The 12,561-nt window shown below is 36.3% G+C and overlaps 1 protein-coding gene across 1 annotated transcript in view; it reads left to right on the top strand.

Moving 5' to 3' along the window:
* The window catches only part of NUS1 (NUS1 dehydrodolichyl diphosphate synthase subunit), a 33,996-nt gene extending 23,365 nt beyond the window's left edge, over window positions 1–10,631 (top strand). The window contains exons 4-5 of the mRNA XM_050786552.1: window positions 4,568–4,667; window positions 7,831–10,631. Coding sequence (XP_050642509.1) covers window positions 4,568–4,667; window positions 7,831–7,921 — 191 coding nt within the window. The 3' untranslated portion in view covers window positions 7,922–10,631. The remainder of the gene's footprint in view (window positions 1–4,567; window positions 4,668–7,830) is intronic.
* The last annotated feature ends 1,930 nt before the right edge of the window (window positions 10,632–12,561 follow it).

Below are 12,561 nucleotides of genomic sequence, written 5' to 3'. Positions count from 1 at the left end.
GGACCCATAGCTACTATCTTTCTGAATGGGGAAAAACTGAAAGCCTTTCCTCCTAAATCTGGAACACAAGGATGCCCACTTTCACCACTGTTATTTAGCATAGTACTGGAGGTCCTAGCTAGAGCTATCAGACCAGAAAAAGAAGGAAAAGGTATCCAGATTGGAAAGGAAGAAGTCCTTCTTTGCAGATGATCTGATCTCAAATTTGGAAAAACCTAAAGATTCCACCAAACAACTATTAGAACAGATAAACACATTCAGTAAAATTGCAGGATACAAAACCAGTGTACAAAAATCAGGAGCATTTCTAGATGTCAATAGTGAACAATCTGAAAAAGAAACCAAGAAAGTAATCCCATTTACAATAGGTACAAATAAAATTAAATATCTAGGAATTAACCGAAGAAGTGAAAGATCTCTACAATGAATACTGTGAAACATTGATGAGAGAAATTAAGGACAGCGGCCAAAAAATGTAGGCCTATTTTCCGTTCATGGATTGGAAGAAGAATCAATATTGTTAAAATGTCCATACTCCCCAAAGCAATCTGCAGTCATTGCAACTTCTATCAAAATATCAATGACATTCTTCACAGAACTAGAAAAAACAATCCGAAAATTTGTATGGAATCACAAAAAGACCCAGAATAGCCAAAGCTGTTCTGAGCAAAAAGAACAAAACTGGAGGAATCACGTTACCAGACTTCCAGTTATGCTACAGAGCCATACTGATAGTTACCAAAACAGCATGGCACTGGCATAAAAACAGACACAGACTAATGGCAGAGAATAGACAATCTAGAGACAAATGCATACATCTCCAGTGAACTCATTTTTTGACAGAGGTGCCCAGAACATACTCTGGGGAAAACCAGTATCTTCAATAAATGGTGCAGGGAAAACTGGATATCCATATGCAAAAGAATGAAACTGGAACCCTATCTCTTGTCACATCCAAAAATCAAATCAAAATGCATGAAAGACTTAAATCTAAGCTCTCAAACTAAGAAACTACTACAAGAAGACATTGGGGGAAGCTCTCTAGGACATTGGACTGGGCCAAAACCCTACAAGCACAGGCAACCAAAGCAAAAATGAACAAATGGGATCACATCAAGTTAAAAAGCTGCTGCACAGCAAAGGAAACAGCAAAGTGAAGAGACAACACAGAGAATGGGAGAAAATATTTGCAAACTACCCATCTGACAAGGGATTAATAATGAGAATACATAAGAAGCTTAAGCAAATCTATAGGAAAAAAATCTAATCTGATTTTTTAAATAGGCAAAAGATCTGAATAGATATTTCTCAAAAGAATACTTACAGATAGCAAATAGGTATATGCAAAGATACTCAATATCACTGATCATTGGAGAAATGCAAATTAGACCTACAATAACATATCGTAAAATGGCTTTTTTTTTTTTAACAACAGGTAATAACAAATGCTAACGAGGATGTGGAGAAAGGGAATCCTTGTACACTGTTGGTGGGAATGTAAATTGGTACAACCAGTATGGAGAACAGTTTGGAGGTTTCTCAAAAAACTAAACATTGAGCTACCATATGATCCAGTAATCCCACTGCTAAATATATACCAAAAAGAAAAGAATCTGCACTCCTATGTTTATTGCAGCACTGTTCACAATAGCCAAGATTTGGAAGCAGCTGAAGTGTCCAGCAGCAGATGAATCAATAAAGAAAATGTACAGGTGGACCATAGAGTAGTATTTAGCCATAAAAAGAACAAGATCCTGTCATTTGCAGCAACACAGATGAAACTGGAGGTCGTTATGTTAAATGAAATAAACCCGTCACAGAAAGACAAACATCACATGTTCTCACCTGTGGGAGCTAAAAATTAAAACAATTGAACTCATGGAGATAGAGAGTAGAGGGATGGTTGCTAGAGGCTGGGAAAGGTGATGGGGGAGTGAGCCGGAGAGAAGTGAGGCTGGCTACTGTGTACAAAAAAAAAAAAAATTGAGTAAGATTTTTTTTTTCAAAGTTGTGTCTATTCAGGGTCCTTTGCATTTTTCTACAAAGTTTGGGATTGGCTTTTTAATTTAAAAAAACTCTGCTGGGGTTTTGATATGGATTGAGTTGAATCTATAGCTCAATTTGGGGAAAGTTGCCGTCTTAACAATATTGAGTCTTCCAGTTCATGAACATAGTGTATTTCTCCATTTGTTTGGGTTCTAATTATCTTTTTTTTTTTTTTTTTTTTTTTTTTTGGAGACAGAGTCTTGCTCTTATCGCCCAGGCTGGAGTGCAGTGGCACGATCTCGGCTCACTGCAGACTCCACCTCCCAGGTTCACGCCATTCTCCTGCCTCAGCCTTCCGAGTAGCAGGGACTACATACAGGCGCTGACCACCACGCCCGACTAATTTTTTGTATTTTTAGTATAGATGGGGATTCACCGTGTTAGCCAGGGTGGTCTTGATCTCCCGACCTCGTGATCCACCCGCCTAGGCCTCCCAAAGTGCTGGGATTACAAGCGTGAGCCACCACACCTGGCTGGGTTCTAATTTTCTTAAATAATATTTTGCAGTTTCAGGGTATAGAATTTCTACTTCTTTTGTTAAATTTACTCCTAGGTATTTTATTCTTTTTGATGCTGTTGTTAATGGAATTATTTTCTTAATTTTCAGGTTGTTTGTTAATACTTAGAAATACACTTGTTTTTTAATATTGATTTTGTATCCTGCAACCTTGCTAAGATACAAGTTCACCTAATAGTTCTAGTAGCTCTTTTCATAGAGACTTAGGATTTTCTAAATACAGGATCATGTTGTCTATAAATAAAGATTACTCCTGCTGTCTCTGCTGAGGTTATTTTTTTATTTTATTTTTTAGTCCGGCTTATGTCTATGTAGCTTAGTGGTTAGCCAGTGATTTCCACACTGGTTATGCTTAGATACCTTAAATTTGTAAGGCTTCCATGATTTCTGGTATTGGAAACTGAATTTAAAGTTGCCAGTAGTTCTCAAGTTTCCTTGGCTTTTGATTTTCACTGAACTTTCTTCCTGCCCTGTCCCCTACCCTGCTTCCCCTCCTAGTATGTATGTTATTTCCCAGTCGGCCATGGATATGTGAGAGTTTATCTGAGCCCTTATTTCCTGGATCTCACTGTTAAATTTCTTTCCATTGTACTAACTGGGGCTACAACCTCAGGCAAGTAAAGCTGTGTGTTTTCCTGTTTGTTCTCTTTTGAATTTCCCACCTTTAACTGTCAAACCATGGATTTTCATTGTTCCTTTTCCTTCTTGCCTATACCCTCCAGTTCCAAATTGAGTCCATATCTTTTGACAGCAAGTAGCAAATCATCTAATTATTCTGTCAGAGATATACTGGTAAAATGTAAGTTCCCTCCAGTTGATTGGGGTGGACATTGGGAGCAGTCCCAGGCAAGAAGGCCGTAGACCTTTGCCATTCTTACTGAAAACTCTAGCTTTTTGTTTTGCTTTGTTTTTTTAAAGAATAATTGTCCGCCTTTGGTCAGTATCTAGTGTTCTTGAATGGTTGGTTTTTTCCAATTTAACATGTTTTTTATAGAGAAGATTTGCCACCCTCTTTACATCACTATTGGTTTGCAGTTCCTTCTTGTCATTTTTTATGGAAGATAATTGATTGCTTTTTAGGTGATATAGGAATGTGTGTTCTTCTGCCTGGCCCATTCACTCTACCAGTATGGACTTTTAAAAGGACTTTGTTATGGAAGTAATTTTTTCAATATTGCTTCTGGACAGGACCACCTAATCCAGTTTCCTTATTTGACAAATGAAGGAATTTGGCACTGGAGAGATTGTATAGCAGATAAGTTAGTGGCAGAACTAAGGATATTAACTATTGGAACTTTAAATTATAGTATCTTTTTTCTATACTCTTCAAACTTTATTTTTAAGCTATTGAAATACCCTTATCCTTTTTTTCCCCAAGTCAGGTCTCATATGGAAACCAGTTCATGAAAGAGATAAAAATTGACCTTGCCCTTGTTGAGGCAGATGCTTGGTCTCCTTTTGCTCTCTGAGGCTGCTCCGGCTCTGGGGAGCACTGTAGACATTTGTAGTATATAGCTAGGAGTTGGTCTTTTTGGGTTCATAGCTGTAAAATGAGATACATGAGGGAAGGAAGGAGAATAGATACTTTTTAAATTTCCTTTTCGTCTCTGAAGTTATTCGATTCTGTGGCCAGAATCAAGCAGTCATGCCCTTAGAACTGTAGTACGTTTCCCAGGATTCCAAGAAAACACCTACGTTGAGTCTTAAAAGATACATGTGATTTTGGGGGCACCTGTTGGGTGTAGTGTGGGAGTTGGGTTACCCTTATCAGGCAATCAATCCAGTTAAATAGACTTTTGAGAAAACTTCCACATTTGGAATGAGCATAGATATTAAAGTATGTATTAGAGAGTTGGGGGTGGGGCATGGAGACATACCCGAAGAAAACAGGTAGTTTAAGAAACCAATTTGATTAATACATTTTGCCCTTGATCTGTGTGTTTCTGTGTGTGTGCATGTGGGTGCAGTGCATGTTAAGTTCATGTGTATTTCTTTATTTCCAAGGTTCAAATGGTTGTCCTGATCCTGATTTAGTATTGAAGTTTGGTCCTGTGGACAGCACATTAGGCTTTCTTCCCTGGCACATCAGATTGACTGAGATTGTGTAAGTAATTAAAAGTGTACTGACTTTGTTTAGATTCAGCAAGTGTTTCTTGAGCTCAGCACTATACTAGATCTGGTGGGGATTTCCAAAGAATTATAATACTGGATCTTTTACGTCAGTTATTTCACAGTGTCACAGGTAAAATAAAGTCATACATAAATGAGTTAGACACAAGAGAGCGTATAGTTGTGCAGATGTTTGGTATTGCCACTAATTACCTTAGGAGATCGGGAATGAGACATCATTGTAAAGGGTGTGGCTTGATCCACGGATATATAAAATGGGTACAGTTTTCATATTTAGAGGAAAGGCGAGAAGAGGGGAAAAAAGAAAACTTGGGGCGTGTTTTAAAGAAATAAGAAACTAGCCACACCGGAGCGGACAGTGTTAGGCAGTAGCATGAGATGAAATCATATAGTTCAGAGGTGTCAAGGTTCACAAATCTTTAAATGCCAGCATAAGGAATGTTTATAGTGGTAGGCAGGCAATAGGAAACCTGTTGAGCCTGTATATTATGTGGGAATGGTGATTTTGGAAGGTTTGTTTAGTAGCTTATGCACTAGAGTGGATTGGATTTGGGAAAGGATGAGATTAAAAAGACAAGTGAAGAGGCCATAACTATAATTTAAGGGAAAATACATTGAAAAGAGTGAAATTGCTTATTTAGAACAGTTTAGGCAAACTTTCTATGAAGGGCCAGATAGTAAATATTTTAGGCTTTTCAGGCTATACAGTCACTTACAACTGCTCCTCTCTATTGCAGCTATGCAACTCTGCTGCTATAGCTAAACAACCAAGCATGATATGTGAACAAGCGTTGTGACTGTGTTCTGATAAAACTTTATTTACGAAAACAAGTATCAGGCTCCTAGGCTGTATTTGCTGACCCCTAATTTAGAATAAAGGAGAGACATAGTAGCCTTAAAATATATTTAAATGCTGGGTCTTGGAGAATACTACAAATTCTCTCTCTCATGACAAGTATTTACCAAGTATAATTGCAGGCCTAGCACTTTACTAATTGTGATAAAATTAGAGAAGAGATGAAATGACTCCTAAGTTTTTAAGCTTAAGTGACTAAGTGATTATGATATTATTGAGAGGAAACCAGAAAGTAAAGGGAATATTCAGTTTTGAAGGGAAGATGCAGATGATTTTGAGGCTATAGTCTATTTGGATGGATATGCTTAGTGTAGGACAGATAACGATGTAGAATTGATGCTTGAGTGAGAAGTCAAGGCTAAAGATGTATGTTTGGGGATCATGATAACCTAGGAAGTAGTTGAACCTATGAGAATACAGAGTATCTCTCCAGAGTGTACGAAGGGGTCCTTTAAGCTTGCGGGCAGGAGGGACAGAGTTTCAAAAAGAGGAGAGGACATGCAGCATGTTAGAGTTGGAAAGGACGCTAAATCATCTGGTCCTACCTTCTCATTTTATAGGTAAGGAAAATAGGGAAGAGACATTGTTCAAGCTTGTCACAAAGTGAGTTAGAACCCAGGTCTCCAGACTCAGAGTTTCTTTATGGTGGGAGTATGTTTCTCTTACCTGGTTTTCTCCAAGAGTTTTCAAGTCATTTCAGGTGGTCTCCAAGTATGACAGCAGTGATGCCGTGGACAGTTGGGAGTGGTCTGGAGGGAAGAACAGAAGGATTTTGGTTTGAATCTTGACTATGCAGCTCAATAATGTGACTTTGGAAAGTTATTTAAACTTCTCTATATTTGTACAAAGGGCCTGTTAATTTGGAGCTGAGAATTTAAATCTGATAATGGACAAGATATGAAGCACATAACAGGCTCTTCCTTTGACCTATGTACATGTCTGTGATAGCTATATCACATTATACTGAGGTTTGCTTTGTATTTGTGTACCCTTTACGAGACTGAGCACTGTGATGGCAGGGAAAATGTGTTAATCATAATACAGAGAAGGGAAGGGTGGGGTTCTGACAGAACAGACTGAGAAATAGCAACAGAGCTTCTGAGGCATTGAGGGCTAGTGGCACTATGTTTATGGAAGAGTTGTAGGAGATGAGGTTGATTGAAGGGGTAAGATGAGGAAGACTTAGGAAAGTTGAGAGTTTGAGGATGTTTGAAGCAAGCTTTAGCAAGAAGAATGCATTACATTTGTTCTTTGAGCATATTATTTCAGAGACGTGAATAAGACTTATGGTTGATAGCAGAGATTAATAAGAGATGATGAGGAGTTAGAAGTGGGTGACTTGTTTCAGAATTTCTGGCAGTCAGAGGAAGGATAAAGAAAAGTATAGCTAAAGACAGGCAGGAGTCCTTTCAAGGTAGGTTTGTTCACTCTTTTTTTGTGGTGCATGTGACTATGGGACTCTGTGACTCTTCTGTTCTGACCAGGTGTTTGACCCTGATACTATTTGGAATTCCCAGATTATATTTGGAATTCCCATATTATAAAGCTACATAAATTACAGATGTTTTTCATGTTACTTATTGAAAATTAATAGTTACTTATAATATAATAGAACCCTCTGATCGTGTATTCAGTCTATCTTTAAAGTGCTTATTTTCACACTGTAATTGCCCTTGAGTAATTGGAAATGGTGGAGATAAGTGTTGATTTATAGGTTGCTCACAACATGGCTACAATATTTCATCGCGTTTGGATGCTGTGTAGCCCTGCCCAACATTAAGCATGGCATATTAATTTTTTACTTGAACTCTTTCACAACGAGCTGAACAATCTTAGTAGAAATTGTTTGGCATATTCTGCTTATAATTTACCCTCAGAGCAGAGGGAATACCTATCTTCCATGAACACTCGTCAATAAACAGTGACCACTACCCCTCAGTGCCTCAGAGGCTCTCTGCTATTTCCCAGTCTGTTCTGTCAGGGTCCCACCCTTTTAGTCTCCATATTATGATTAAGACATTTTCTGTGCTTCTCATGGTGCTGTCTGGTAGAGGATAATTTGGTGTATTCTACTTTTTTTTTTTTTAAATTTATTTATTATTATTATACTTTAAGTTCTAGGGTACATGTGCATAATGTGCAGGTTTGTTACATATGTATACTTGTGCCATGTCGTGTATTCTATTCTTAACTTCTTTTTGTTCCTTATCTTCTGGTTCCCCCCTACATTACATACAGTGTATATCTAATTGCTTTTTCCCCCCCTGTATTTTCTTTTCAGCTCTTTGCCTTCCCACCTAAACATCAGTTATGAGGACTTTTTCTCTGCCCTTCGTCAGTATGCAGCCTGTGAACAGCGTCTGGGAAAGTAGTGGTCATTGGTTGCATAATTTGATTTGAGGCTTATGGAGGAAAGGACCCAAGCGACTCTGATGTTTACAAAGCACCTATGAAACCCTGTACACACCTAGTTCATAATCCTCATAATTTATCAACAAACACAAAAAAGTGTCTTACTTGAGAGTGAGTGTGTGTGCGTGTGCGTGTGCACGTGCACACATGTGCACGTTTGTATGTATGGAAATAAACTTATAAATGGGGACGTATCGGAGAAGGAAATACATAGACCTACAACTTTGAGCAAATAGCAGCAATGTTTTAGGAACTGAAATGTCACACTTAAAGTCTTCAGCCCAGCTACTTCCCTATTTTTGTGGGGAGCAAAGGGCCTGATTAGAACAGTTCTGGTTGTGTTTGGCGGGAGGGGAATAATTTTTGTTCAGTCCTTCTTAGTGACCAAACTTTAATTTTTAAGAATAATATATTGACTTACTGAACGGGAGCATTCTGAGTTGAAAGGAGCTCCAGAGGAGTGGAGTTCTGTGTTGCTCACATGTTAAAAGCTTGCTCACCTTCAGAGCAGAGGAAATACCTGTCTTCAGATATCCGTCCATTTTCATCTCTTAATTGTAGTCAAAAGTATGACTTGAGAGTATTGCTCTGGTGTCTCTATTCTGGGTTATGAAGATTATTTGAAAAATAACTCTTACCACATTGAAATGCAGACTTTTAAAAATTTAAATATTGGATTAGGCAGTCAAAAAAACCAAGCATAAAAGGTCAATAAGTTGTAATCTTGATAGTAAAGGTGGAACACTAACTATAAATGGAAAGAAAGTTTTGATTTCCTTTTTTGTTTGATGGGCAGTATGCCGTATTATACCCAAAGCTGGTTTAAAAAATATTTCCATCAACTATTTTTTTAAAAATAAACATTTGAGGGAAGTTACCAAGGCAGCTTTTTTCCTCAAAAGTAACCTGTTCCTCTTTGGAATAGCACATTTTAGGGGCATGGTTAATAACTGAGATTTTTACTCAGTAAATCCTGGTGGTTACTGTGTGTAAAATATCTTTAAGTAAGATTGAAGGCCTCTGTGGGGAACAAAATATTACCAAAGTCTATAAAAATAAATTTTACATGTTCTCTTTTATGACAGAGAGCAGCACTGGTTCTGTTATTTTTAAAATGAATAATTGATTTCTTGATAGGTGTTTATTCTTCCCTCACTGCTGATTCTTAGATAGAAACCATTCTTGATATTTGATAGACTGTTTTCAGAAAACCCTTATCAACAAGTGTACAATACTTATCTAAAACTGTACATTTAGAATGGAGCAGTTCAATACTAGATCTCAGAAGTTTGGAAAATAGCAAAGAAGACTGGATTTGGAAAGGATGGTCTACAGTTGCTTGTCAAATTCTGAAGCTATGAAGAATAAATGTTTTAACTTTGGATTATGAAACCCCATTTATGATTTTTTAAATACACTTGAAATAAAAATGGTTAAACTAAATTTTGGTCCAGTGACGTTACTTTGCACTGCATAATCCATTATACATTGTACGACTTTTTTGTTTTAATTTATTACTGAGAGTTTTGTGTGAAGCTACAGCATATCTAATCAGAGAATTTCTGATTCCTTATACTGTGATTATGTTATATTGAGGCATTTGTAATGCAGCTTAAGACTGAATTTATGCCTTTTGTAAACATGATAGGTATAAATGTCTTATAAACATTCTGGAGTATGTATAGCTTTAATGAATGAAATTTAATGGACCTGATTAAAATGAAGGGATTTAATCTTTGTTAAAGTGAAGTTAGTCAAATTACCTACTGGAATATAGCCCAAGCCACTAAAGGTTTAATATTTGCATTTTTCATGCTTTTATTTTCTCTTTCCATTCATAAGTATATACTTGAAAGTACATTTGTAGCCTATGATTTGAGTCTCTTGAAGTTCTAGGAGGAGGCAAAGTACAAACTACTAAGATTCTGTTTTCAGATGTAGTCATTCCAGAACCTTCTCTTTATGAGTTCACCTGCTAGTACAATCTCCACAACTTGAATGGCATTGTTTGTTCTATAATTCCTGCCAAAAGCATCACAAGTTGTACATCATCAAACCTCCCTTTGCACTCCCAAGAAGAACTGGTAATTTTAAACAAAAGTATGTGTCTTTATTTATATTGGAAAATACTGTCTTTGAATAGTTTCTTGTTGACACTCCCCACAATGGAAAAATTACCAAATTTAAACCTGTTTTATGAATGGCAGCTTGGAGCATAGCAAGAAGTTGGAGGATTTGAATTCCATTCCCAGTTCTCATTGTGTTTTGTTTCTTAAAACTGTAATAATCGGTTACTGTTATAAAGTTTAAAAGGTGGTTTTAATGTGATTAGCAAATTCTGGTATATCGTGACTAACACTTAAGAATGCCTGTCTTTGAGAGGAAGGTGTTATAATATTAATGAACAGTGCCAAATACACTGTGCATATCTACAATTTAATCTTTGAATGTATGTTACCGGATTAGCTCCCTCCTCCTGTGTGATGGTACCATGCAGAGTCAATCAAATCCTTGTGATGTTTTGTATGGACTTTGACAACATGTAAATAATGTGTAAAGCAAGTTTTTATGATTAAGGAATCAAATTTATTGAATTTTATTATTGAAAGTTGAAACTTAACATGTATGAACAAAATCCAATAAAAGAATATACTCTTTTCTTTGACTATAGTATTATGTGAATGCTACATTTATTCTGAACACTTAGGGGCTGCAAAAATGTAATAAGAAATGCATATGACTAGATAGCAATAGTGTTTTTTTTAGATGGTATGCTCTTGATTGAAATATATTCTCACTTTTACCGGGTTAAACATTTGAAATCTTACAATGTTACTTGCTTTTTGATAGATAATAGTGAAATAAATTCAGCTTTGCCGTTGCTAGAGTTGTCAAAATTCCACAGTAATTAAAATTTGAATTTTCACCGAATATGAAATTTCCAAATTAAAAACGTATTATGTGTACCCTTTTAAAAAGGAATGTGATAGTTCTTGTCAAATGAGGAAATTTAAAGGTAAAAGTTATGGTTTGTCTTATGCTGCATAGACTATTCACCCCCTAACTTGAAGGTCTAGTCATAAGACAATTGTTTTTTTGTGCATGGTTTTCATCTAAAATTAAGTTTACCAAAGGTAAATAACTGATTACTAGGAACTGCCTTTAGCAAAAATTACTATAAAGTTCAGGACAGTTTGAAATAAAACCCAGGAAACAAGATTAATGTGAGCAGTTCTCCAAGATCCTCGCTGGTAGGACATAAACTATGATAAAATGGGTAGGAAAAGGTATTGCAAAAAGAATTTCTTAAGGTTTAAAAGATACACTTTCGTTATAGGAAAAAGGATTCAGAGAAACAAAGGATTGTAACCTTATTGATTACATTTTTGGTGATCACCGAGAATTTTTTGTACTTATATTTTTAAAAATGTATTCTACTGTAACAAGTTAATAAAGAGATTTTTTAAAAAACTATAAACTAGAAATTGAGAGTCTTACATTTTCCTTTGTATTTGATTATTGTGTCTGGATATAAATTATAATAGCACATGAAAATAAAATGTTTTAAAATGATAGTCCACATTCAGTTATTAATATTTAATGTTGGTCCAAATTCTTCAAATAATTTTATGCTCATCTCTTCTCTCCCTCATCTAGTGATTCAGGGACTGTTAATTTTAGCATGACATACCCAGATGATTGCAACAAATAAAATTAAATGTACTCTGAGGACAAACAGCAATAACTGCTATTGACTGTATATAGCCCCCTTCATTAGTAATTTAAGTTGCTGTTATGAGGACAAGAAAAAAATCTGGCTTGGAAAATGCAATCCTGGAAAAAACAAAAAATTCAGAATATGGATAAATGCTAACAGCATAGTTCTATACTTGTATAGAGTAATGTTTCCATTCTGATAAAGATTTATTTCAATTGCTATTATGGATGTGGTTCTATGTGTGCTTTATTTTAATGTGTATTTTTCAGTGTTAATTATCAGTAACAGCTATACTTAATAACTGCCTTAAATTTCTTATTTCTTTTTTTTAGAGATGAGATCTCACTATATTGCCCAGGCTAGGCTTGAATTCGGGCTCAAGCGATCATCCCGCTTCAGCTTCACAAGTAGCTGGGCTGAGAGGTTGTATGCCATCACGCCAGGCAAATTTTTTATTTTACATGAAATAGAAGTAGATACAGGTAATGATAATAGTAGCCAACTGTTGTCACCAAGTATTTTAATTAGATTTCAGACAATTAGAAAATGGGACATCAAGAAAAATGTGGAAGCTACTTAGCTGGGGATGTTTGACATGGCATTCGTTTATCTAGTGCAGTGGTTCTCACCTGGAGTGATTTTGCCCCCCAGTGGACATTTGACAACTGGAGACATTTTATGTCACAACTCAGAGAGGAGGTATATTAGTGGTATCTAGTGGGACCAGGCCAGGGATGCTGCTAAACGTGCTGCAATACACAGGACAGCCCTTGCAACAATTAGCCTCAAATGTCAGTAGTGCCAAGTCTCAGAATCTTTGGTCTAGTGTGATTTCTATAGTTTGTCACTTAATTTGTGGGAAGGTGGGGTGGTACTGGATGT

Source organism: Macaca thibetana, chromosome 4 (genome assembly GCF_024542745.1).
Source record: "Macaca thibetana thibetana isolate TM-01 chromosome 4, ASM2454274v1, whole genome shotgun sequence".
Taxonomy (NCBI): Eukaryota; Metazoa; Chordata; class Mammalia; order Primates; family Cercopithecidae; genus Macaca; species Macaca thibetana.
This window is presented reverse-complemented; position numbering and strand designations above follow the sequence as displayed.